The 27,660-nt window shown below is 40.8% G+C and overlaps 1 protein-coding gene across 1 annotated transcript in view; it reads left to right on the top strand.

Moving 5' to 3' along the window:
* Positions 1–22,352, top strand: part of LOC132261447 (uncharacterized) — a 77,204-nt gene extending 54,852 nt beyond the window's left edge. Inside the window, exons 2-6 of the mRNA XM_059760270.1 lie at positions 8,562–8,770; positions 9,433–9,568; positions 19,845–20,107; positions 20,537–20,672; positions 20,758–22,352. Coding sequence (XP_059616253.1) covers positions 8,562–8,770; positions 9,433–9,568; positions 19,845–20,107; positions 20,537–20,672; positions 20,758–20,900 — 887 coding nt within the window. The 3' untranslated portion in view covers positions 20,901–22,352. The remainder of the gene's footprint in view (positions 1–8,561; positions 8,771–9,432; positions 9,569–19,844; positions 20,108–20,536; positions 20,673–20,757) is intronic.
* The last annotated feature ends 5,308 nt before the right edge of the window (positions 22,353–27,660 follow it).

The raw sequence follows: 27,660 nt of genomic DNA, 5'->3' as shown, positions 1-27,660 counted from the left end.
CCTGACTCGTCTCTCAACTCCGTATCAACACACCCATTCAACAGGAATGTTGGAAGTTATACACCAGAGTGAAAGCAAATTAAAGTTTCTCACCAAATGGTTGAATAGGACACGAAGTTGCACGGCGTGTTTTTCAGTGTTTGCAAGCAGCGAGGAAATCGTTTGATCGTGTATCAGGAGAGCTTTTGGAAATGTAATTGAGTAATAGTTTAATGTGTCATAATCCGGCATTGTAATCCTCTTAATTTACTGACTCAGTGAACCATTGTTGCACCCATCAATCAATCACAATTGCTTCGTGAATATCTTGCAGGCCGGAAGTTGACAATAATTCCGATTGTTTTTAATACCAACTTCATTTAATTTTTCTCTCATTCATTGGAAATTGTCTTCCTGAACTGCTAAGATTCATTAAATTAGCAGTCTGGAATTCCAATTGAAGTTGACTCCTGATGAAATACTAATGAGGCTTCTCAGAGTCTCTGTGTGAGATATTCTTAACAGGATGCTCCTGAAATGAGAAAACCTATGAAAGTTTAGAATACTTCTTTGAGGGTTTAGCATTTTGCCAGGATGCTTTGTTGAGAATTTCAATAAAATCCTAGGCAAAAACTATGGACTGTGCGGTTGAAACATAATTTACAAGTTTGCTGTCAGAGTTTAGCAACAGTTTTCAAAGGATTGAAAGCATATGCAGCCTCACACCATCCAGTGGTTAACTATTAATTGACTGTTAAGAGGAAAGTTGGCTTGCTTGTTACACCCAGAATTCCCGTGATGGACTTTCGGAATAGACCGACTAAAGTCCTTCCCATGTTCTCATGGATGGATAGTGAAAAGGAAGGCGCGCGCGAGAGGAAAGAATCCAATCACATTTCCCATATACAGGCCAATTAAGTATTGTGCAATGAGTTGATTTTCTGTCGAATTACATTGAGCATCATGAAGAAAAGTTTTCATTAGATTTACTCCTCGAGCTCACACTGGCTTATGTCTTAAGCTCCCATGGATAAGGCTAAATACGGCGAATGTGAGTGACTGCGAAAGGCCATAGGGAGACTCAGAATGGTATTAACATTCACTGTGTTGTTCCGAAACTCCAAATCACACGAAAAGATCCCACTCGCAATCCCTTTCACTGGCTTTTCCGTTCTCTCTCACACTCATTTACGATCCCAACCCCATTTCGGGCTCATTGACACTGATGAAGTGGGAAGCAGAGCGAAAAGTTTCGTTATTAAAAAGCATACAATAAGTTTCTTCGACGCCTCTTTTGTGACCTTTCACCGCAATTATTCCCCGGCAAAATACCGCCCTGTAAGGATTTCAGTCACCTCCCATCCTAATCTCTATTAATTGACAATCATGTTGGGCATTCCTCGTGTTTGTCACTCGGGCCGCTCCGTGCGAGGGTGTAACGTGCGTGCTGGGCCAATGTATGTAAATAGTGGTGATATAATTGTTGAGCAACAAGACCTCGACTGGTCTTTCCTTCGGCCTGCCAGTCTTGTACATTATGTACGGAGCAGTGACGATGTGCTCCTAACGAGATTCATATTTACATGACTACCAATCAGGTCACGCGAACATGGAATAACCCCCGGCCGCTAATTGCCACCCACTTGAGGTGGACCGTGCTGTGGACGAAACACCGCGTCCTTTCTAAGCCACTGAATTCCGCGAATGCCGATATTTCAATTGTAAATCCAGGAATTTGTGTTTCCGCGAAGACTCTTTGTATTGCCTTCATTGTCTCTTGAAGTATACTTTTTTGCGAAATTCCCTTTGGAAAACCTCAAGTTAGATATGAATAATTATTCAACTCTCGCAGCTCTCGTATATCCTTTTTCTCCATATTAATTTAAGAAGCAAGAAAAGCTAGTGCAAGTCACTTCCTTGTTTTTGCACATTTGTCCTCAAAAATATCTTCCCGAATTGAGACATTTCGAGTGCACCAGATGTCTCACGACTGACTCAAGTGCTCACGTTCATCACCGTAAAAGGGTTACAAATCAAGACGTGCCGTCGAAATGTATTTCATTAAGCGTACACTTTACTGTCGAAATGCAAGAGTTCGGAATTGAATAAACAACAAATGTCAAAGAGTAATCGATTTGTATGCTTTCCACCTTTCTATAATTTTTTGTTTCAGTACAAATGGAAGAATTAATTTTTCATGCCATTTCCTTGTTTTTGGAATTATCGTGCCATTTTTGCATTCTTCGTAGCGTAATAAGCTCTTCAGGGCATTATTTGCGACACGAGTGTGTGTAGAAGTGGTGGAAATGCAGAAAAAGAGTTCATTTGGGTGCCAAAATTTCATATTTGAACAGTATAAATCCTAACATAATACTCACTTCTGCATAGCTGATGGACATGCGAAAGCTTCCGCTGGGGAAGTGTGCATCAAATTGAGGGTTGGCTGGAGCCGTGGTGCGATGCTGAAATGGCTACAAGTTTTCAGAGAGGTGTTCACTCATGAATTTTTCACGAGTACATTTTGAACCTCCGCGCCGCAGTTCGCTATCGTGTTCGCGAACGCTGTAGCTAGGCTGAATATGCAGTATGTTTGATGCATTTATTTTGTTGATCTTTCTCAATTTGTTCCATCATCGGGCTGGATGCTGAGGCGTCGAGAGGCGATTTGTGCGCCATGCAGAAAAAAAGTTGTGCACGGTGAGAATTGTCGTTGGAACATAGAAAGTCACCTGGCTTTGGCGCTCCATGTTCCAGATAGTTCAATTATTCACTGTGGCCCAGTTTCCATCGAGATTGAAATGGATACATGAAGTATATACACACTCGCATTTTTTCACTCAACTGTCGACGTTTTTGGGAATGGGCGAGCAAACTGTGGCGATGCTGTGACTTCGACTACTCGCTTTTTCCGCACTTCACTCTCCATACAGATAAGAATTATAATACAGCCCGACATGATTTCATTAAAATGAAGCACAGGAGGAAATTGGGTGAAAAGTTTCTGCACAATTCTCCCATGGGAGGATTTTGCGCCATTCACACCTGCCTTCTGTGGGCTTTGTGTCTCAATTCTCGCCCGTCGGGAAATTAATAAATACCACCACAGTGTCTCAGGTCGTATTTTTTGCTAGAGCTGCGCGCAATCCAGAGAGCTCGGATGCGAGCCAGAGGGGTGGAAAACAGCATGGGGACATCCTCTATCAGCCATCTAATCGTGCTTTTATAGTTTATTTACAACCCCACCTTCTCTGCAGGTGGATGTATTTTTCCTTCGAGTTTCTCAACTCCACGACAGAGAGTAATGCGGGATGTTTATTAAAAGCAGCCACGCTAATGTCTCTTCTCTATGCCCTATAAATATGCATGCAAAATGCCCAAGTATATAGCATGCAACTCAGGAGCGAGTCTCTTGAAAGCTATACGGATAAGAGAATGCAAATTTTCACATCATGTCGTCATGTGTAAAAAATCACTTCGCCATTGCAAGAGTTCTTTTTGCTCATTTTGAAAATAATGTGAAATTCATCTGGTGATAAATTATCCAGGACTTGATCCAGAGCATCAGCGGTTTTTGCATCCCTAAATTTCTCCCAATGTCTTTATTATTTTCGATAAGATGCACACTGATGAACATTTATTACACCCCAACTCTTGCAATGCAGGTCTCTCAAGATTTGTCGTTTATTCATTCTCTCGGAATGACGGAAGATTAATTACACGTAAAAGGCGCAGTCTGTTCACAGTGTGCAACCATATATTTGGCCCGTGATAGGATAAGAATTAATGGGATTTCTCATTTCGCCTCCGCAGAGGATCTTAAAGAGTTTTGCGGTGGGTGAAATTGGGTGAAAGTGAGAGAGGACAGTCTGATTAAATGATAACAAATCACTGGGCGATAGGGTTCAACTTTTTATATGCCTCCTTTTCTTCATGATTTATATTTCATGTACAAGGCTTTAAAATGGTCTTTCAAATCCTAATAACTCATACAATTAAACAACATTTAATAATTCTCCCTTTTGCCCCTAATTAGTACACTTACAAATAGCAATATAGATTAATTTCCCCACACAAATGCTTCCTCCAATTTTAATCTCATTTTTATGAGGGAAAATCTGCGAGGATTTATGTCTTCATGCACACCAAATTTACTGACATGGAAGTTGAATTGTAAAAATTGTGCAGATTTTGTACAAATTTCTAATAACAATAAAAGTTGGTGGAGCACTTGTAATAAAATAAATGTCGTTATTTGTTAGATTGTATGCACAATTGAGGTTTCACTTCCGAGCATCCTGCTTGACTTCTGTTGCCACCACAAAAGGCGTCCGATATCACGTCCGGATAGTAAATAACCACCCATTTGTATTTTTTACGGCTCTCGCCCTCAATGCGTTGTCCACCCACCAAAAATAGCACATGAACAGACACAATGCTGAATAATATTGTGCATGTGATACATTTTGAACGGGGATCTTTAATATGACACACAAGGGATGGTTGTTCAGCTGGAAATTGGTTTTCATGCCGCAGCATTCATAGCACGTGAAAACTAGTTAAAACGAGATGATAAATTAATAAAATTCAATTTTAGAAGATGCTTCTGGGTGAAAATATGCTCTTGTATTTAATTTTTGCCACCGTGTACATCATTTATAAAGTGACTCACCCCTAAAGCCAGGAGATGGAAGAGTTCATGCATGTATTGAGGAAAGAACAAACATCACCAGTTAGTGAAAAAGCCATTTAAATTTATCGTCTCAAAAGAGGATGCGAAGCGACGGGAGGAGCAGAAAAAAAGCCAGTGAAAGACATGAACTTGTCGCAGATTATTGTACAATAATTCGGATCAAGTGAATTCTAAAATAGTCTACTCTGGCTACCCTCGGCAAACGATCCGGCTCCTCCGCCTCTGCGGCCGGAAGGGTTGCGATAATGATGCTCTGTCGTTTTTTGCGACCCTTCGTCCTGCCCAAGGAGTCGTTATGGGGGGAAATTTGTTGCTCTCCGAAGGGGACGAATGGCAGGGAAGTGTCATTTTGGGTGGGCAAATGCGGTGCACGATGTGAGTTGGGGGCGAAATATGCTTGAAAGGGATCAGTGGGAAATTGAAACAAAAGGAGAGACAATAGAACTTTTTACCATTTTCTTCACTTATAGAAACCATGAAAATCCCTCGATATTTTCGTCTGAACATTGACAATGCGTTGGATTCAATTTTGGCGTCATGTTTTGCGGGGAGAAAGAGGAAAAAAAAGACGACTTTAATTCTATATATGGAGTTTTAATGTATGAAGAGACTCTTTCGAATTGAACAGTTTCATTTTACCCAGTAAAAGCTCTCCAATAAACTTCTCACCTGTTCAATTTGTCTGGAGAAGAAAAATGCCTACATAAAGTAGAGAGTCACTATGTGACTTCTTCCCACCCCACAAGTCGTCGCTTTCCGTGGCAAAGTGTGAGACTGGAAGATGGAAGAAGTGGAGGAATTGTTAGATAAATCACTTGACACACTCCACCCCCAATTTGACGAAGCTCTAGGATGAATCCACCCCTAAATAAGGAGTGACTGAATGATATTCGGAAAAGGGGTTATGGATTTGGCATGGGAAATACACAGGCATTTGCCTGGCATGAAAAATGGTGAATGGGAGAGAACATGAATTATTTTTATTACAATTCTACAATGAGTGGGTTGTGCTGAAATATGGTTTATTGGGGGAAATATTAATCCCATCGCGGGAAGATTTCTTCGCTGCGCCGCCGAAGAAGAATGGCTCTCTAAAATTTTCCCTCTCATGTCAATCTACGCTCATTTATTAAGAACTTAGGCTCACCCTAAACGCACTTTTCGTGCAGATCCTTCACCAATAAATGCCTCGAGATTATCTTCAACAGTGCTCGTGGTTAAATTCAACGATTATACGTCCTATTACTGTAAAATACACGGAATTACTTAATTGTGGATTATTAAGCGGCTCCGCTGATAAAACCGCGCACCACCCTCGGAGATCATGTGTACCACTGAGGGTGCTACCTTGCGAGGGTGTGAAAGGAGCGGAGATAGGAGAAGAGAAATGCTGCTGTTTATCAATTTAATTGTGGTGAATTGTTTGCAAAGCTCAAGCAAACGTGCGGGGAGGACGTAAATGTGAATTGATTATTTGCTGGGGGAGAATCTTCCCAATTGTACACGATAATCAATTACCGGAGAAACCAAAGCCACATATTTTTCCACAAGAGGGCGGGGGAGAGTCATATATTTCATTATCCTCAGTTCCTCCTTATCAATCCACAATCATGAGACGATTAAATTCCATTTTGCTTCGCCTCTCAGGCCTGAGTTCATTGGCTATAATTTAATAGAAGTAGATCGATTGGATACAAAGAAAGACTCTTTTAGATTATATTATTTCAACTACATAAATCTATACCAAAGAAGTCTAATAACAAGGGGAATTGAGCTTCTCTGATGACGAATGGATGCTCTTGAATCGTCAGAATTTAATGAAATTCCTATTCAAACACATTGACTATGTGTTGATGTTAGGAAAACTGAGATTTTTGGTTTTTCTCCACGAGATGTACTTTTCTCATTCGAAGTTGCCCAGCATTCGCTCTCGTTCTGCGAGGAGAGCTTCGAAATTATCAAGTGCGCTCAAATGGTGCCACGGAGCTCTTCTGCAGGGCCACCCGATACGGCGGGGAGTGCAACAGTTCATTGGATACTCGTCCCATGGCCCAACTGCCAAACTGATAAGAGGCGAACGAGGGTGAGCTGTAAGTGGGTTGGAAGTTGCGGAGTTTGCCGAACAGTGCGATTACCTTTTGATGCAAAAACAACAGAGCAGCGCGAGGAGCGAGGGAAGCCGTGGAAATGGCGAAAAAGTGCAAAAGGCGAACGGGAAGGGCAAAAGTGAGCCAAATGTACAGGGAAAGATTGGAACGTGTGTCTGACTAGGAGATACGAGAGAAGTAATCTAATCCACTCTTGGATGTTATTGAGTTGGATATCTGAGAGACAGACGGGAGGATGCTTTTCTAATAAACTTTTACTGAGGCACTGCGAATAAGAGGCAATCTATTGATTCTATGGACACCATAGCACAACACTTCGGGATGGCTCAAAATAAATAAAATCTCCACATGGACGGGTGGCACAGTATAAAAATGTTTCGCAGGCAGGTTTATTGGATTTTCATACAACATACTTTTATGATGCCTAACTGGAGCATGCTCTCAATCATTAATTTCGGTGCTGCTTGCTACGCTTCATTAGAGACTTTGGATAGAATTTGGTCATTTGGAGCCGAATTTGTAATCGAAAATCGATCAAAAACGATGGAAAATTTGAAATATAATCAAATTAGTCCGACTTTTTTGAAGATTAATTGATGGCAATGATGATTTGCCTCTGTGTTTTCCCAAAAATACCTTTAGATCACCATTAAAGTTTGATAAATGCAGTTGACTGTCAGAAAAACAAGCTGTTTGAAAGGTGTTTTATGTGTGGAAAAGTATACCTTGACAATTTACCTGTCAATATGTGAGCGTGTGTGATTACTTGCAGTTCAGTTGCAATTACAGCAATTTTCACTATCAATCATACAAGTATCAATTAGTGAATTAATTGCAAAATACAGTGAAGAATGTTACAAAAGAAGGCTGTTTGTAAGGTAACATGATTGAGGAGGAGGTCAAGCGAATTGCAGGCCATGGAGGGAAATAAATAATTAAAGAAAGGGGTACAGTTAGAACCGGAATTGCGTGTGGAAATAATTTTCTTCTTAAGCCCTCTCATGTTAGTATGTAAATATTTGCCATGTGTGGCAACTTGACTATAGAAACTTTTTCCATTTTCACAATCCTCTCAGAAGTTACACATATTTTTCATGCTAAGACGCCAGAGAGGGGGAGAAGTTGAGGCAATTTATTGGTAAAAATGAAAAATGTAATACGATAAATTAGAAAGAGTTATCAAGAGAGCGAGAAGGAGGGTAAATAATGGGGGGCAAACCTGAAATAAGTCATGATAATGTGCAAACTAATCTCAGTTTTGGCATGACACATAAGTGCTAATTTGTACGAAATTTCAATATTAAATCGTTCATATTAATATGCATCTCGGGTTTCTGCAACGTGTTTTCAACGTCCGGAAAAAATGTCATAGATTTTGCACTATTTTTCAATTCACCTCTTCAAACGAGGGATTCTTATCTGGTGCTCTAGTGAAAGTAGATGTAAATTGTTGTCATTCTCATTTGCATGATTATCACTTAATTTAATGCTTGAGAACTTTGCTGAATTTTAGTAAGGAGAGATAATATTAAAATGAGGGAATAACGTACAAACTTGTGACGCTCTTTGTACTTTCCACTCATATATTCATACAAAAAGAAGCAAACTGAAGGGAAAGAAATCATGTCACAGAAACGTGTATTGATTGTTAATTTGTCAATCAATATTTTCTGATAATTTCATAGATATATTTTTCTGCCTTTGTTCCCTTTTCCTCAGGAAATTGCCGTAGAATTGCACCTCCAGCCGCTGATTTTCCGTTTTTTTCTTCATTCCCTTTGCAGGTTCGATTGCCGCCCTAAGACTGACGGAAGTTCGCATTCCCAACCACACAGTTCGCGGAAGCCCAGCACGCCTTGAGTGCCACTACGAGATGGACGGGGAGGCTCTCTACTCCGTTAAATGGTACAAAGACGGCAACGAGTTCTATCGCTATGTGCCCAGGGACATGCCTCCGGTGCTCATTTTCCCACTGCCTGGCGTCTCAGTCGATGTAAGTTGCTGGAGTGTTTAATGATACTATAATTCAATTTGTCGCAAAGGCGACATGCCTCAGAGATGCTTTGTTGCCAAAATAAGCTCACTTTTGCCCTCAAAACTTCACATGCCGTTAGACATTGCAGACAACAAGTTTTCCATATAAATCCATTGTTTTCTTTGTTGTGAACTCTCCTGTAACGATTGACTAAATATCGACAAATGTGTATTCAATCGAGATGTTATTGGATATTTTGCCAATTTAATTTCACCAGAAAACAACGCTTTGCCGTTGATTCCGTATAGTTTTGGCTATTTTGTACAATGAAATCAATTTAAATTTATTCACAATGAATTAATAAATATGTTTGTTGTCTATTTTCCATGCAATTCGTGTGCAAACGGTCAATGTTTTATTTATTTAAAAGCTTATTTGACTTTCGGTTCATTAGCCTCTCAGAGCTTTAATATTGCGCATAATATTTGTTTATTGGGATTAAATTGAGAGACAAAGCGTGGGAAAAATAATTTTGATTTTCGGATGTTGAAAGATGGGAAATTCGTGGTCGCTGTTGTGAAGGATATCTCATCGTTTCCACTCTCTTTCCCGTTCAAGAGACTGCTGTGATAGCATTTGGGGCTTGTATTAATGCTCCATCCTCGGTTTCACTTTTACAGCTTCACAACTCAACGGACACTCTGGTGGTGCTGCAGTCAGTAAACTTGTCCGCATCCGGCAGATACAGATGTGAAGTATCCGCAGAAGCGCCCTCCTTCCAGACAGTCTCCGACCATGGCGATATGATAGTTGTTGGTAAGTTCTTTCTTTTGACACTCAATCCACTCACAAGTGGACGCTTTGACGCTCGACGGAATGCGCAACATAGAAAAATCACCACCATCGTAATATAATTTTAATGTGATATTTTGCTGCGGGATCAGTACAAAGTTAATGTTGCTGAATAGAGTGTGTACACTTATCTCACTATTTTACTGCTTCCCTGCACTTTAAGTTGTGCGGATTTCTCAGACAGGGAAAAATAAAACTATTATCGCATATCTCTGGAATTCACAGATTTTGCAAAGGACTGAAAGCAAGGTTTGCGTTCAAATTCGTTATGGTAAAAGTTACTGGATACATTCCTGGAACCACAAATACATATCTTCTTGCCAATCATTCAGCTGAAGCCTGTTGCTATTGTTATTCATTGCGTATTAGAATTTGGCTCAGCCCCTCTCAGAAACGCCCAACCCTCGCGATGGGGTGTAAAAGAAGGGAAAATGAAATGGAAGAGTTAGTGGGGAATAAATATAACAATGTTTCACACAACTTTTACGATTTTGATATCTTTTGATGTAAAATTTAAGAGATAGATAAAAGCTTTCACGAAATTATTTGCTGGTTGAAACTTCTTGATGTCTTCCTTAGCATTTGCCGCTCATCAAATGGCTCGGGTTTGGGGCGAGGGTGGAAGTGTTGATCATAAGGAACATAGTATCTCGTTGAATCCGACGCTCTCGCTCTTTCTCTCCGAGGGGTGAGTGTCGCAACTCTTTCCAAGTGAAGAGCCCTGGATGCCTCACTGCTCGCTTATTCAGAGTTTTGTGGATGCAAGGAAAAAGCTCTTGTCACTCTCTCAACACATTCCAACCCCCTGGACGGAGGGTGGCTCTTCTGGGGGGCGCTCGAAGTATGAGACATGGTTGTCTGATGGGCTGATATATGGTGGGACGGATGAAGGTATTGTACTTCGCTCAAATACCAACCCCATCTGTGTTGTATCGCCCGTGAAGCCGGAGAAAGCCACCCTCTCTGTGCCATCTTCCACTTGGCATTTCTCGCCATAGCGATGAAGATTTATGTCTTCACCGAGAAGGGGTGTTTTCGCCTGTTTACCACTACTTAGCACTGCTTAAAAGTTGTGTAAACTGAAGAATCCCTATTATGCATTGTATCCTGCACGGTCAAATGAGCAACAAACTATCACGAACAGGTGGGATTGGGGCGAGAGGAGACAGCTAGATGTGAAAACTAACTTCATAAGCACATTCATAAATACGATTTGTTCAATTTACTTCCTGTTGCGTCACGGCAAAAAAAACCAGCAGCCCTCATGAGTACTTTTCCACCTTCTTCTGCAATGAAGAATACTGCACTCATTCTGCACCATCAATTTAATAGAGGCAAACTTTGTCTCACAAACTTTCTTCTCTAGTTCAATTTGCAACTCTGCCCAGCCTCCGCTAAAAACTCCATTAACAAACCTCTCCGCATTGAGAAAAGGTATAATATGACGATTTCTATAAAGTGCGGGTGGAACTTAGAAGACACACAAACACACACACACAAAGGAGAAAATTCGAGCCGAAACTTTCTTCATCTGTAAATATAAAGCACTTTAAAAAATTGTTAGTATTCTAATGAGGCTTTGGGTGGAAAAGTAGAAAACCCTCAGAATGAAGTAGGAAATGTGTGTGGAGGGGAGACTTTTGGGGCGTATACTGTGGAATAAAAGAAACTTTTTGAGCATAAATTTGCCTCCATGAGAAGCTATAATTTTCATTTTTTCCAACTCTCATTTTCATATAAAAGCCCGGGGTTGGAGGTCATTTTAATGAAAATTTTCTGGGCGAAGTGACTGACTTATATTCGCCAGTTCAATCGATTTCCTTTTAACCTTCAATGGCAGTGTTAATAAAAGCAGATGATGTGTAAAAGGAAGTGTTTTCTGTGGAATGAAAGGCAAACAATGAAGATTGTGCTCTTTTCATTTTGAATTGTGGATATTTTTAAGGTATTAGCTATTTAATTTACACCTACTTTACGAATATGCTGTTTAATTATTATTATTATTACAATCTATCCACTCCATCTTCAGCTTTTCCTGTCCCGTTCGCAAAGCTGGGTGTTGCTGGCCGAGAAAGGCGACGGAAAATGTGTCACAATCACACAATTTCTGTGGCCAGTATGGTTTAGTAATATCTGGTGAAGTCATATCCCACATTCTCAATGAGACAGTCCCCATTCCAGCGCCAATGCTTACATTTCCCGCTCGGGGTGTAGTTGATTAGATGCCTGTTTGGGCTTCCTGCTCCCCCTAATAACAGTATACCATTCATATGATGATGTGACCAGACAATATCTTCCGTACTATGATTAATTGAAGCACAACTTCCTTCAGGTGGGTGGAGATGGGCTGTTGCTCTTGGCCAGTGCTCTCCAAGGGACACACTTGAGCTCATTCATACCTTCTTTTTCCACACGTGTAGTGCTTTGCAGCATCATTAATTAATATTTCCCTGGGTTTCGTCGGCCACAGTGAGAAAATATGTGTCTTCACATAGCAATTTATATAGGTCAACGCATAAAATTCAGTCTTATTCATGTTTCTGTCTGCTATCTTGCTGGATGTTTTATGTTTAACTTCCTCAATGCAGAAGGATGTAATAGGAAGAGGAAATCTCCATCTTCGCCTCTTGTGCTGGTCTTTTTGCACCATACAATCCTTCATCTATCTGCCTGAAGCCAATATCAGCAGTTGTGAGAGAGGGGAAAACACGGATTTTAGGATGACTATTTGTAGGTGTCGATTACACTAATGTCCTTATCTGCTCCATCACATCTATCTCGCTACTTAAATACTGCGTGAGCGCCAACTGGCCCCAGAGAAAGTAATGGTGAATGGTGGAAATCCTGTAACTAATGACCATCAAACAGAATCTGCTGGTGTCATATTTTAGTGTAAACACGCCACTTTTTTGCCCATATCCAGCATATCATGTCTTTTTTTACGTCATTTGCAGCATTTCCTCTGCATGGATTATTTCTGGCTGCCGTGTGCGCAAATGAGACCAAGAGTGAAAGAAACTCCGTGGAAAATTTATCATGAGATAATGACAATATTTAAAGTTCTCCGTCACACCTCGCCTTTAATCAGTATCGCCAAAGCTCTACACTCAGAGATCTGAGAATAAAGTGTGGAAAATTGAAAAAAGAAAGGAAATAGCTCGACATGAATACAAATTAGAAAGTCAATGTGGAAGCTTTATTATTCTTTTTCTCCCCCACTTTCTTCCACCCTTATGGATAGAAACTCATAAACAGGACTGACTTGAAAGAAAGTTTCCTGAGTGCTCTTCATGCTAAACATTTTTAAAGTTTTTTTTTTGCTCCCGCAGACTTTATATTTGACGTATCCAAGTTGGAGAACAACTCTTCCTGCTCGTCTATTTCAGCATGGAAAATATTTTGCCCTATAACTCGCTTCGTCGCAGAGCCTTTTGAAAGCGCGCGCGTGAAAAAGGAAGAGGAAATTTTCATCATAACATTATCATAGACTTTATGTGGAAGGCGGAATTATAAAAACAATAGAGATTCAAGCTTCCACTCGGATGACAGAGGCATTGCGCTGAAAAATCGAGGATAACACTATAATTCCTGGAAGAGTAAGGACTCAACCCTGAGTTGGTGTCCACGTGAAGTGTGTTCTTTCCTATGAGAAAATTGCACCCTAATGGATAGGAGAGCCTCAGAAATGCCTCCAAATGGGCTCCGGGGGCATTTTGGAGGGTAGAAAAGTGAATTTATGTTTGTCACTAAAGTGTTTTCATTTAGTTCATTTATTTTTAATGCGACACTACGACACAGCCAATACCCAATGAAACACACCACCTTCACCTGAACATATTCCCTAACAAGTTATCGATTAATGTGGATTAACAATTCATGGTGATGGTCTCCAAAAGCTCTCTCAAATACACACATTTCCCCCATGGAAAGTCAAACAAATACTCCCCATTCCATTGAGCAGGGGAATGCGGGGAAGGCGTAGTACGCTCACATACGCACAAATTGAAATTAGTGGTGAGGCGCTACGCAAGCATAATTCACTATTATGGGCGCTATTGGTGGGAATTATAGGCAAATTGGGAAATTTGCTCACAATTTAGCGCTTCACAAGGGGAACTTGCGCTACGCACTTTAGCTGTTGACTTGATTGGGAAATTTGCAAAATTCAGTGGCCCTATTTAAAGGGGGTTTCCCTGCACTAATTATTGATCAACTAATTGTTTGTGTTGGGGAGTAAATAATGAATGGATTTCTCATGGGGAAACTATGTATATATGCGGCAGCGCAGACAAAGGATGTTTGACTCTTCGACTATCCTGGCTGATATTCCCAGAGTTTATTTTCACACACTAAAAGCAACGTGTGACAGATGTTAAGTACGTGTACTCAAAAGTCACCCATAGTCGAGTTGAAAGTGAGATAAAGACTGGTAGAAAACGTCACCTCCTTTTGCAGCTCCTGTAGTGACTTTCCGTGCACTCTCGGAATATCGTGAAATTATTTTACTGCAGGTGCCTTTTGACTCTGCTGCATTTTAAATATTCCACATCCCAGAGGCGAGCTTAAGTGGGTGATGGGCGTGAAAAAAAGCGAGCAACCCACAAAGTGCTCTCACATGCACTTTTCCTTCAGAAACTTTCCATCTTCACTGCAGCGCGAGTTTCCTTTGAAATGCATGTGATTTTCACATAGTGAAGTGCACGTTATGTACTCTTAGTATCAAATACCCATTTTGTAGAGTATTTTTTTCATGCAACAAAAAGTCAACAAGAGTGTATTTGCCTGTCGCCCAAATCCCAAATATCACCCAGAACATCCTCAGGTTTATGATATGGCGCAGACAAGGAACAAGGACGTAATATTGGATGAATTATCCCGCAGACACTGAGAAATTGAGCAGAGGGTGTAAGCTTTATTCTACAGTATCGCACATGATAATATTTTGTGTGGATTACACACTTGAGAAATTTACAAACTGAGAGAGAAAGAGAGAGACTATAATTAAGTCGTAGGGACATGGAGGAGTCTTAAAAAAGACTTTGTCATGCTTGAAAAATCATATTCGCTTGCTTATTAGGTACTTTGCATGTCATGCGCTGTCGTATCCTTGTATATTGTGTGTAGTTATGTTTTGCTAGTGTAATTATGTTTCGCACATGGAACTAGCGGGGGTGTGAAGGGTTGAAATTTGGGATACGATGCTGGAAAATTCTAAATTTCAAAATATAGGCAATATTTTGACAGGTGACTGAATTTTTTTCCGTGCTTGTCAAACTTGGCTTCATTCTAAAAGTGTCAAATTATGGCGGAAAGAGCACCCCTCGAGCCACATATATTATCGTGAAGTCGTTCCATAAGCGCCCGTAGTATTTCACAAGGGTGGCGAGAGACCGAAAGAGTGGAAGTCTATTGAGTGTGTCACAGAGCGAGGGTGTATGTATGTAAAATACAGTGTCGTCGGTCCCCGAAAAATCTTCTCATATTATATTTTCGTGGCATTTGCCATAAATCCAGAGCACGACTGCCGCATTGCCACCCATTCAGCGGGATAATGATTTAAGCTTTCACTTTGACATTTTTAATTTTCCTTACGGTCCCCCAATGTATCTCCTCGGGCGCTGTGCAGAGCGTCAGGCCCAGGGGATCCCGTGTGCCCTTTTTTCTGCGCCGCCCCATGAAAGGACTCACCATATGGAGGCTTTGATTTATTCGCCACGGATTTGCGGGGTGCCAGCGATATGGCACAGGACCCAAAGACGACGGAGCGCTCACTTGGAAGCTCTTGGAATCACATTTTCTTTATGCTCTCTCTCACTCTCTCTCTCTCCTCTGCTTTTCATATCGCCAACATTTTCTGAAGATTTTCATTCACATGCCACTATGGCGCCCATTGTGCTGAGGATTCTCACTCACTTCCGCGTCGAAGATGACAGGGAGGGCACGAGAGGGAGAGACAGAAGACACCCCGGGGGAAAAAGTGAAATTTATTTATTTGGGGTACACCAATTTAAATGGTGGGTAGATGAAATGGGTTTATAGTTTCTTTCTCTCTGAGGCACTATATATTTCTTATAAATATACTTTCAACTCGACGTATATCTCTGTATTGCCAAGTGGAGTTGATATGTGGGTAGATAACGAATTGAGTACAAAAACACAGTCTGAATAGATTTAATAGATAGTAGAAAATTGCAGCCAATATGCGCATTTTGAACTGTCTTCTCGTTGTGTTATTGAAAGAGATTTTATTCATTGAATAACTCTAACAATTGTCGGCAATTCAACTCTTTTTTTGCCGAAAAAAGATCATGCAAACGTGAAGATAGAGAAAGTTGTTCTCTAGAAGAATATACTCAATATCTGAATATTATAATTCCGTATAGCTGTGAGCTATGTAGCGTCTTTCGGGTACAATGTCTGCCAACATCCGCCCTTGATGTAGTATTTTCAAAACGATATGCGAGAAAAACCTTGCAGAATTTATTTTCTCGGCGCTGAGAGTTTTATTAATCCCAAGGAGGGTTTTGTTTTTAGTTTTTCTCCCTCTTGTTTGTCCCACAGAGCCTTGCACACCCCATCTCACCCTCCGCCGTGGTGTGACATCCACGTGCAGGGTGGCGAGGGGAGCAGAAAAACAGCACAGAAAGGAAGAAGGGAGGCGCAAGTGGGGAGAAAATATTTTCACTCACCCAAGAAAGGAGAGCGAGAGGAAAGAAATAAGCGCGGTGACGTGTTCATTTTGTGGAAAAATAAATAACAACCCTTTTCAGTTCCTAAGCTCGTGGATTGTTAGTAATAATTCTGGGCAGGGTGATGTGTCTTTCTTCATCATCCTCACTTCGTGGCTGTGAATGGAGTGAAATAATCTAGCTTTCGCGCTCAATGGAGAGAGGAGTTGAATGGGGAGAGGAAAGAGACACGAGATGAAAGTAGTGAACCATCATCATTACAATTCGCCTGTTCCCGCCATGCAAGACCTATGCAGGGGTGTTTCGCCACATCTTGTCTATCTTGAAAGATTAAATTTAGTCATTTCGTAGATGGCTTGCAATATCTAGACATGACTTTAAAGTGTTATCAGCACTTCTTTCATATACTTTCTCTCTTTTCATATTCCATAAAATTTCAACCATTTCATCCATCCATTCGTCCCCCTTTTCACTCTTTTCCTCTCTTGCGACTTTTCCCGTAGTTTTCCTCCTGCGTCTTTGTGAAACAGGAGATTCTCTGACACGCTTTTTATTAATTTAAATATACATTATGCAAATTTCTGTATTACTTAATAAACCTGGGTGACAAGAAACCGTCCGGGGTGTTTTTCAGCCAGGATGTGAAATTTTCCGCGAAAACACCCAGGAAATCACCTGACTCCGGAGATTTTCCTATAGAGATTCGCATCTGCAGCAATCGGGGGTTAGTCACAACTTATAGTATTTCTGGGGAAGTTTAACATGATTAATCATTGCAGTGTCTCGAGGAAATGACAGTAAAATGCATTCTATTTTGCTGATTTAACTCTGCAACAAAGGACTTTTTCCGTAATCTTCACATTCCATCCATGAAACCATGACTCATGCATGTGGTTTTCATATCGGTCCATCTTGCGGTTGAACCAATTTCGGAGGGTGTGCAAATCCCCGAGTTTGCGACCCCTCGGCGTGAAATGTCGACACAGTGAAGATAAACATTTGACGAGTTGATACACTTCCACGACTGTGAAGCATTCTTGGAAGATTTGCACCCCCGTCTAAGTGCGGGATATTATAAATTGAATTGTTGCTTATATTAAGCAGCGAAGAAATATCCACCGCCACGCGATCATCCCACCGTGGAGAATGTCAAATGATATTATATCTCTCCCCGGCAAGTTCTTTTTGTGCAAAATCTACTCCGCGCGCAGTTGAAAGGTTGGGCGACGATGAGGCACTGCGTGAATCCCTTTTAGTGTAGTTTCGGAATATAAACAGTTGCCGTTTGTTAAGATTACGCCCGTGAAATATAATTCTATTGCTCTGGCTTTTATCTTTTCATATCTTTCATGTGAATCTCCCACTCGAGCACTGCTTCGCTCACCCTTTAAATTGCGACGGGGCTCTCCTGTCATCCACTGTGGGTGTTTTCAAGGCGAGGTATCACCACACTTTCACACTCCTACTTTCGCGCCAGTGAGTCACTCGCTATATCGCCCTTTATGTCTTGAGCCACCCGAGGGGGTGTGACGGAAACAAATGTGCTCTTCATTCAACCCTTCCCGAGTGGCGCCATCTCGCACACGGCAAAGAGTACATCGCATCAACCCTTTAAAATGCTGATGGAATCATCATAAAGTCAAGTTCTTGGTAATTTTTCGCATTCTTCCTCATTTAGTGCGTCAATAAATCTCTTTCCACACAGAAAACACTTTCACCCCTTTCCTGCCTTGTATTCTATCAATTTTTATAGGGACAAATCATTTATATCCCAATTTTCTCACATAATCTCCACGACGAGGCGAATTTTCCCATGAAGCTTTCTGCTTCGGGAAAAGTGCAAATCTGGCAGAATTTCCCACGCGATTCTCTTCTCTAGATATAGTTTGTATTTGTGACATTTTAGTTTCCGGTCTTTCGAGCCAAGGCGGAAAATGTTGAAAATACGACAGCAAAATTTACGAGGCACGTTTTCTAGGGACTCAATTAGACTAAATTCAGATTCTTGCAGAGTAAATAGTCTCCTTGGCAAATACTTGACCATTTTGAATGAATTACGGGGGTGTCTTTCGCAATTCTTAGGAATCTGGAGTCCGAAATATGTTTATTGCTTAATTGAATACTTGCAATTAGATTCCTGTGATATTCCAGGCGTATTTCGCAACGAAGTCGTGCAATATTAATTATGACTCACTCTGGGTGTGCTCCTCGGAAAGGCCGTATTTGACCTTTTGAATTTTCATGATTAGGCTCAATCACAGAGTCGGATTTCAAGAGAAATTGCTATGGCTGTAATTGACGAGAGTTGTGGCCTCAAGCGGTGCTTCTCAGGCCAGTCAATATCATATGGATTGATATTGAGAGAATGCTTTCGGGTCAGATTACGCCAGAGAGTTCCTTAACAAGTATGGCCAAAGGGTTCATTAGAGAGCCGAAAGGAATTGTCATTCTGATTGATGTACGAACATTGAATTCCTTAAAACAAATCTGTACAATGTGGGAAGATTATATAATAGTTAAAGAATTATGAAGCCACAAAGTTATTGGAAAATTCCTTCAATCTGAGCACTTTGGTTGAATGGTTTTTCTGTTAAATTCGTCAATTAATTTAGGGTAATTTTGCAGGAATTATTAATTAACCTCCTGGTAATGAATTGTATAATACACCGAAGGTTATGTGTACTTTATGGACGGCATCAGCAAGTCGAAGAACATTATTCTTGCTATGGGGAGAAATTAATGTTGATGGGCGTCGAATGGTGATGAAAAACAAATTGCGTTTTTCCAACAAGTTCTTTTGTTGCAAATGAAATTATTCTCTCTCCATATAGATTTTTTCTCCCTCCATCTCGCTCTCACTCTGTGGGCGCCCACACATCGAGATCAACTCTGTAGAATCGACGTCGCGCCATATATAGAAGATACACTGAATAATTTTCCTTTCTCGCTCCTTTTCATCCATTGTGTTATGTGGAAATTTTCTTGGGTGTGCTTTTATGCCTCTTTTTTCTCTCTTGCAGAAAGCTTTTTGTTGTGCCTCCTTAACTGTGGCGAAAAGTTGTTTTTCGGTCTGCAATAAAAGGACGCCCAGGCGCTCATATTTGAGGCGAAGGGAGAAATTAAATAATTTTTAAAATTTTATTTGCCTCCCGTCGAAAAGGCACAATTGCTATATGCCACAAAGAAAGAAACGCCCCTCGCATTTCCGCTCCCCGAGTTCACATGCTCACCGACGTTTGTGGGAACCTGTCAAGAGTGGGTGTATGAGCATATTTAACCAAGGGTTGGAGGCTTGAGAAGTAATCTCACGAATGATTCCACAGACTTTTCTACGAAATATGTACATGTAATACACATGCAATATCATCATCTTGTCCTTGTAAAATAATATAAAATCGATGAGATCATATTGAAAAATAAATTCAATTTTCTCCACTTAAAGCGCACTTCATGCGTCAATGCGATGCAATATGTCTTCGTCCTGCGTCTCACAATTATTCATGCTCTCTCCGGGGACAAATCAATAAGTGATTATCTCTGTTTCGTTGCAGCTCTCCCCGAGGAAGGACCGCGCATCATGGGCGGCAGACCGAGATACCAGATTGGCGATGTCGTCAGGGTGAATTGCACTTCGGGCAGATCCAAACCGGCCACTCATCTGAGCTGGTTCATCAATGGTGAACACGCAGATCCGGCCTTTCTCAGGAATTACAACCCTTTGATCACTGGTCGCGAAGGTCTGGAGACATCAACTCTCGGTCTGGAGTTCCGCGTGAGGCCGAAGCACTTCAAGAAGGGCGATATGAAGTTGAAGGTACTGAAAATCAACGGTATTAAGTGAAATTTCTCAATTTTGTGAATTAAATTCTGTTCGTTAACCTGTTTGTGTCATAAGATTCAAGGCGAGAGAATTGAAATGCTTCTCTCCTGACTTCAAGTTTTTGTATTTGACTTTTTGTTCCTCAGAAACGCTAAAATTATGAAAGCAAACTGACTTTATTTCCAAGAAAATAACGTCGCAAATTGAAAACATAATCAATTATTTCCACTTTTAAAGGACATATTTGTCCCGCCGGTCCCCAAAGGGTTAAGAACATGAAGAATGCTGCAATTCGACTTCTTAAAACACCTTTCTCGCTGAGAGTGAGAAAGGCGGCTGAGGGAATTGAGGGAAAGCGGTCGGAGTTGTAAATCGCTGTTGGAATTTGAGGGATGCTGACGCTCTTCCCACTTGTCATTGCAGTGTCTGGCGACAATTGCGACGGTGTACTGGCGCAGCAACGAGGAAAGTGTGGAGGGTGATAAGCCGCAAAAAGCTCCGGTCCTTGAATCGCGCGAAACCGTCTACGCCAGCAATTCCCGTGCTGATCGTGTTCAAGGTGAGTGGCACACGGCCCGAGGCGATGAGCTTCCCACCCTTCCCAGGCCAACAGCCATGAGTGACGATGAGCGTTTCCATTTCAGCAAACAATTCCGCTTCGATTTTCGAGAACAGTCACTTGAGACTTGTTACATTCCTGCTGACACTAGTTCTCACAACTGCCGGCACCAGTCCATTCCAATCGCTCTCCGGCAGTGATAATGGTGCCACTTCTGCCGCCAGGTAGCTCATCCCAGCGCCGCAGCACCGCCAGCGCCTCTTCTGAGGCGCCGGCGAGGAGTTCGCCCACGAGTGGGAAGGCATCCTCGGGTGCTCCTGCCAAGACGTCTCTGAATCACACTGAGATTCCACGTGAAATCCATAAATTGTGTACACCACGCCCGCCCTCTTGAATTTTAATAGTGAATTTTCCACAAGAATTGCCGCCACCTCACAATACAAAATGAGCAAAAGTGTGCACGAGTCCATGGTGAAATTATGCAGAGGTTTGGATAGCACGCAAAAGGCCAGCAGACGAATGGCACACACTATCTTGGAGGGATGAATGTAATTTTAGACGATACATATCGACATCTATTGCCAAAGAACCTTTGTAACGATTTATTTTCGTCTTGAAATTGTATTTTGAATGTACATGATCTTGAAATCAACATTTTCATTGATTGAATGGAAAATTTTTAACAAAACCATTTTGGGAAAATGGGAAAAATTACTGGGAAAATAATATATTGTCAGTGATGGCAGTTTTATTCAATATTTTTCTTTTTCTATCGAAAAAAAACAAAATTTTAATTATTATTCACTTAAAACTCTTTGGTAAATTGGCTAAAATCACTTTATTTTTCGTAATTCAAAGATTGAGCTTTGAAAATGTATTTGCCGTCACTGACTTTAGCAAATCAAAGGGAAATATCACTTCGAGAAGAAATCATCTTGCGAATCTCTTTTGAGGGCATTCTTTCTTAGTTAATAAGTTGCATTATACCAAAATTGTGATGTTTTACCGAGATGAAGAGGGAAAAAGTAATTTAACTATATCTTATTCTCTATAACAATTAATTCCTGTTCATATAAATGAGAAGAAAAGTGAATTTACCAAAAAAAAAGAGTTACGTGAAAACAATTTCGAAATATTAATTAAAAGTTGAATATATATGAAGCGATATGGGACATTAAATGTATCACTCTTGTGGAGTATATATCAGTATAATTGAATGGGAGAAGTCATTAATTTTTTAGGTGAAATTTTAATGAAGGAAAAATTTCAAATGAGTCAAATGAAATTCAAAACCTTATGAAATTTAATATCTTCTATACAAATAATATTAAAAATAAAGAGAAAAAAAGTATTGAAATATAAATGAGAAGAAAAACCCTTTTCTTGTATAAATGTTTTAAGATGAAATAAAGAAACTCTAACAAACATTGTCATTGAATGTAATTTTAAATTAAGACACAGAATCTATACAAATGGAAGTGTTTTAGCGTCTTTCTTTTTTTGTTTCAAGAGCAGAAGAAGAGGAAAATATGTCAAAGAATGGGAGAGTGTAATACAAAAGTTGGAGTGTCTTTGACAAATGGCTGAAAAGAGATACGCATTGAATATATATTGATGAAAAAATTGCAGTAATTCCTGTAAAAAGAAAATATTATTGTAAATATGAATGAAGAAGAAAAATCATGGAATAATATTAAACATGTTTTGCCCTAAAACTGCTAGAGTTTCACAATTTGTGTGTGTGTGGTGCAGAGAGCTTTCTCACCGCTTGTCTCAGCGCGGAAATCCCACTTGATGGTGCTCAGATGGAGGATGGAAGAGATAGTTTGTGATTTGGGAATATCGGATAGGATGTGGGATTCATGACAATATGTTTGCCATCATCTTTCTTGCTAATGGAGCGAGCAGAATCGTAGGCAAATAGAAAGCTCCGCATCACACTTTGCTCGCTTGCTGAAGCCACTGTTTGCCGAAGCTGTCTCACTCCACGTTCCGCCTCAGAATTGGATTCACTCTCTCTCTGTGAGTGTTGAGCTCTCGGTGAAAGTGCCCACATCACCGACAAGCCCGCTCCCGCCCATCGTCAAACGAGAGGTATTACAATTTCATTCTTTGCACACGATATTGTCGTTAATGGGCTCCTTTCTGGGGGAGAGCGAGGCAGACAAGGAAAAAAGCGGGAGGAATTTCTGAGGTAGAAGCTCCCATCCGAAATCCCAATCCATTTAGAGCCATCCCTCGGCACATCAGCAACAACAATTTGAGACATTCGCAGAAGGGGAGCCGCCGAGGAGGTGAGTGGAGCTTTTTTCGCCAGTGAAATTCCAATAAAAATGGCACTTCGCGCATTTTCCGCATTTTACTTGATATTTCGCGCTACATGCAGAGATTTTATTTGTGCTGAGCATACATTTAATTCCCGAGCACAAGCCGGAATGCAAGGGGTTGATTCGTCATCATTTCTTCAGTGCTTTCTCCATTAGAGTAAAGCTGTCAGTTAAATATCTTGATCATGTTAAACTCACTATCATAGTGATTATGTGCAAAAATGCGAGCTTTTTCTACACTTTGTGACACTCAGCAATTATATTGTATGTATTAAGAGAGGGCACAAAGAGTGAATGATTTTGATGTGAAAATCTCACTAGCAAACCCCTTGCAGAAGGGCTGTTTGCGAGGAACTTTATGTGGAAATTCCCCAAACGGTCTGTCCTCAGCTTTCAATTCTTGACAAAGACGCTGGGGAAGGAGGAGAAATGACAATTTTATTACGCAAAGTACAATTCTGTATATTAAAAATTCAAAACGCGTCTCTCTTGGCATATCCTCGAGTATGTGTATAAATAAATTTTTAGTCGTGAGGGATGACGGTTGATGATTGAGTCTGATCTGTATGTGGGAAAATCCTCCTGACAATGCAGTGCAGGCGACAGACATTTGGGCGAAAGAAATGGAGTTGTATGATTAAAATTTAAAGGGTTTATGCTTGCGTGATTTTGATTAAGTTATACATACATAAATTGATGAGAACTGAAAGGCAAATGCTGTGCATGAGACGTCGATGGTGGAATGCCATTCAAAACAGCACCCATGCGAGAGACTTCCTCCGGGAAGGCGCAGTTATGGTAAAAACGGGATGACATACAGAAGGTAAATTCGCAGACTGTCACTTGCACATTTTCACGCGCGCCCTCCGATATCGATGGTGTGCTCCCATTGTGCCGCCCTTAACGCCCACATTTTTCCCATTATTGCGCCCAGCGCCGTATATTGAAATGCAAACATGATTTCGATTTATACATTCACTCCTCCTCTTCACTCAGTAAAATTGTATGCTTCCACTTATGCGATTTTGTGCCCCTTTTCCCACCAATCTCTCCACTCCTTCTTGCCCACGCAAATTTCACCATTGCGCGATGACTGACTTGTTTACAGATGTGTACTGATTCTCTGTGAATATCAAGTCCTAATTGAAGTCGTCGCGACATCTTCAGATTTAATTTTGCTATGGCAAATTGAGAAAATGGGACATGTTATTGACACAAACTGATAAATGAGAAAAGCCAAAAATTTAATTAACATTTCAATTGAAGTATTTTCTTGGCTCTGTCTCTGATCTCTCATCCTTTTCCTCATTCGCCACTTACTTAGAGGAAATGAACATTTCCAAAGAGACACTTTTCCTCAAATGATATGTTTTCTGACAAGTCTCATGAGCGGAAGTTTCACAAGTTTTTTATGGCCCCACGAAAAAAGCTTTCACATTTACGAGTAGGGGAAGTTTTGACAGAGAGAATGGAATAGTTATTAAGTTTTTTGCGCCTGGTATTGACGAGCAGAGCATAAAGGATCATCCCTGAGATCGTAAAAAATCTTTTACAGCTTTCTTGTGCGCCTTTTTCCACCCCCCGAAATATCGCCATCTCGTGTTAACAATTCAATCACCAATATGGAAAGCTCATCGCTGTTGCGAAAGAGTGCGGAGTAAAATTGGTGAAAAATTTAATGGACCTCCTCTTGGGGAGGAGCATCAAACATGAGGGAATTCTATCATCAGAGTTCTCACGTGGGACTTAATAAGCAAAAGTTACAAATGTGGAGGAGGTTGTGTGCTGCAGAAGATGGCATAAACCATGAAAGATGAGTTGTGTGGAAAATTTATTTAGTGTGTGTGTGTGTGTGTATATGTGTGAATTTATATGGAAAGTTGCTCGTTTAGCCGTGATATTTCTGCTAAATTGAACGGTTTCCACTAAAATAATTTCTCTATAACTCACAAATAACTTTATTTATTGCGCCATTTCTCAAACTTTTCCTCATTTTCTCATTGTCTCAAGTACATTTGCCCTCCACCAGTGCATGCAAATACTGGGAAAGCACGAAAATATGCACACGGACTTTTATGCACTATCTTGTGTGTGCATTCTCCAGAAATTCCTAAACTGCCACTGCAATACCATTAAGATAAACTGTTTAATAAATTTCAGCGCAGTTATATTGCTCTGAATACAGCTCTCGGATGTCTGTGCAAAGACTGCGATGGATCCAACGCCAAAAGATTATACGTATACCTCTTGATCAGATGCCAATTAGCTGCAAACAAGCACGTTGCAGCGTGATTTTCCCGATTTTCCCCAGGGAAGGCTCACATTCGGCCGGAATTTGCGTCAATTTTGCGATGGACAGCACGGATGGGCAAAATTGATGGTGGTCAACGCAATTATGCGCCAGTTACGCGGACAACGCGTTTATTCTGAATGGGCTCGCATTCACTTGGGAGGCACACAAAAGTGGATCTATGGACAAGGAGGGCCACATATTAATCCACAAATCCGTCGCATTTCCCATATGAATGCGCATTCTTCGCAGAAATCCTGACCACGGAATCAACAGGACGACAAAGGTTGTAATAGTAGAGGAAGTGTAATCAATATTGCTGAATTCATAAATAATTACAGTGGTTTCGCGGCTCCATTTTATTTCTCTCTCTCTGTCTCTAATTAAAATTACAGAACAATGGCCACTCTATCGGCTTTTGTAATGAGAAACGAGTCATTGATGTTCTGATTTTAATTATGTAGCCGTCATGTAAATAGATACGCACTTTGATGAACAATTTGACAAATAAAAAAATCCTCAGTGAAATGTTCAATTAATTTCAGCAAAAGTGCATTTGAATTGGAGCTTTTTTCACCTTCTTTCGAGTATGTGGAAGGTTTTTCTATCTCGGGATTTAGCCATAAATTCGAATTTTTCATTGGCGTGAATCAGACTATCTCAGGTATTGAGCATAAAATCTGGTATCTTGAGTGAAAGAGTGAATCTAGCAGCTAAAGAGCTCAAGTACTGCATATATACACAATTTGTGAAGTGAATTGTAAATTTTTTGCCCGGGAATAAATCAGGAAGAAGCATTTTGCCACCCACCGCCAAGGCGACTCACGCCATTATTGCTCTCCTTCGGTCAGGATCTGGACGGGTGCGACAAGGAGGTTGGGTTGCCAAGAAGCAGCGATATGCACAGTTGAATTCCCATGGAAATCGACAGGCGGTGGATTGTCGAGAGTAACATGGTTTGGGTGGAGAGGATATTTGGTGTATATTTCCTCCACGATTCACTGCTTCTGAAATTTCTGAGCTGATGCCTCTCCTCAGATTCACCACGTTCTCTGGCAGCTGCGGAAAATATTGTGAACACCATATCTGTACCTCAGCAACTCCCCGACGACCGGGGTATTTATTTTGCTCCAACCGAGAGGAGGGAGTGAGGAATTTTTGCAAAATGTTTACCACGTCATGGATATTGTCGGAAGACAATCATGTGGAGCTTCTGCAGCAGGGAATGCATCTGTACTCTCTGGGCTGAGAATGGAAAGCCAAACAACATATGGGATGCACCGTGTACGCCGTTGCATCACCACAATACCAATAATAATCCATAAGTGTATGTGTGTAAGTTTCAAATTTCGTATGCAAAACAATGATTCACTGTTCAATAAATAATATTGCCGCTGGAGAGGAGCAAGTCAAGGGGCTAAGCTCGCATCTTTTCAGTACGGAAATTCGGCAAATTTAAGGGCATATCTCATCTGCAGACCCCGGGTTGAGGAATATTGACTAACAAATAGGATCTCGTACCATGAGAAGACATCGTTTCCCCAGCAAAGTGGATAAAATTGCAGACAGACTAATAGGCCAGAATCGGGCTATAAAGAATGGCGCGCGAAGCGACAGCTGAATGTGATTATGAAAATGGAATTTTCCTCCGAAGAATGCTATTAATTGAATTACCGCATAACTCAAATCCGATAAAAGTGTCTTTTCTTCTTGTCTCCTTGTCACTCTTCCGGTGAGGGGGACTGAATATTTCACCAGCAGTCCGACGTCTGCACAACTACTTTTTACGTCATTTCGCACAGCTCTAAACACATTAACCGTAAAGGAGAAGCCCAGACGGAGAGATGATGGAAGTTTTACACTTTTTCCCAGTTTTCCGCAACTTCTCGCCTCACTCCACACTCAAGCAGAATCCCAAGACTCTGAAGCCTTTTACCACAGCATTCGAGGAGAAAGAGCAGCCAGATAGGGAATTTTCACTTCATAGCTCCTTTGCAGTCTGCACCGAGATGACATTCTCCGTCGAAAGGGATGTCTTTCACATATCTCTTTATGTACTGCAGAGGATGCTCACTCGAGAACGAGCCTGGCGAAATGGAAGACGGTGAATTATACATTTCATCCGCAAAGCGTGTATCATTTCTTGTATTTTTTTCTTACAATTTTCCTTACAAACTGACATTCTCAGCACCATTCACACAGTCACACATCCCAACAGCCCCAAGACTTTGCACTTCGACACCAGACAAACGCCGCCCAAGATAATTATGGTGGCGAATAATTACAAATGCACATATTCAGATCATTTACATGTCATGCCCGAAATGAAACCAAGCGAGAAATTACTTTTCCTTCTATAAGAAAATATTCC

This window comes from Phlebotomus argentipes, unplaced genomic scaffold (assembly GCF_947086385.1).
Source record: "Phlebotomus argentipes unplaced genomic scaffold, Phlebotomus argentipes genome assembly contig_15, whole genome shotgun sequence".
NCBI lineage: Eukaryota > Metazoa > Arthropoda > Insecta > Diptera > Psychodidae > Phlebotomus > Phlebotomus argentipes.
Note: the sequence above shows the minus strand (reverse complement) of the source record. Positions and strands in the feature narration are given on the sequence as shown.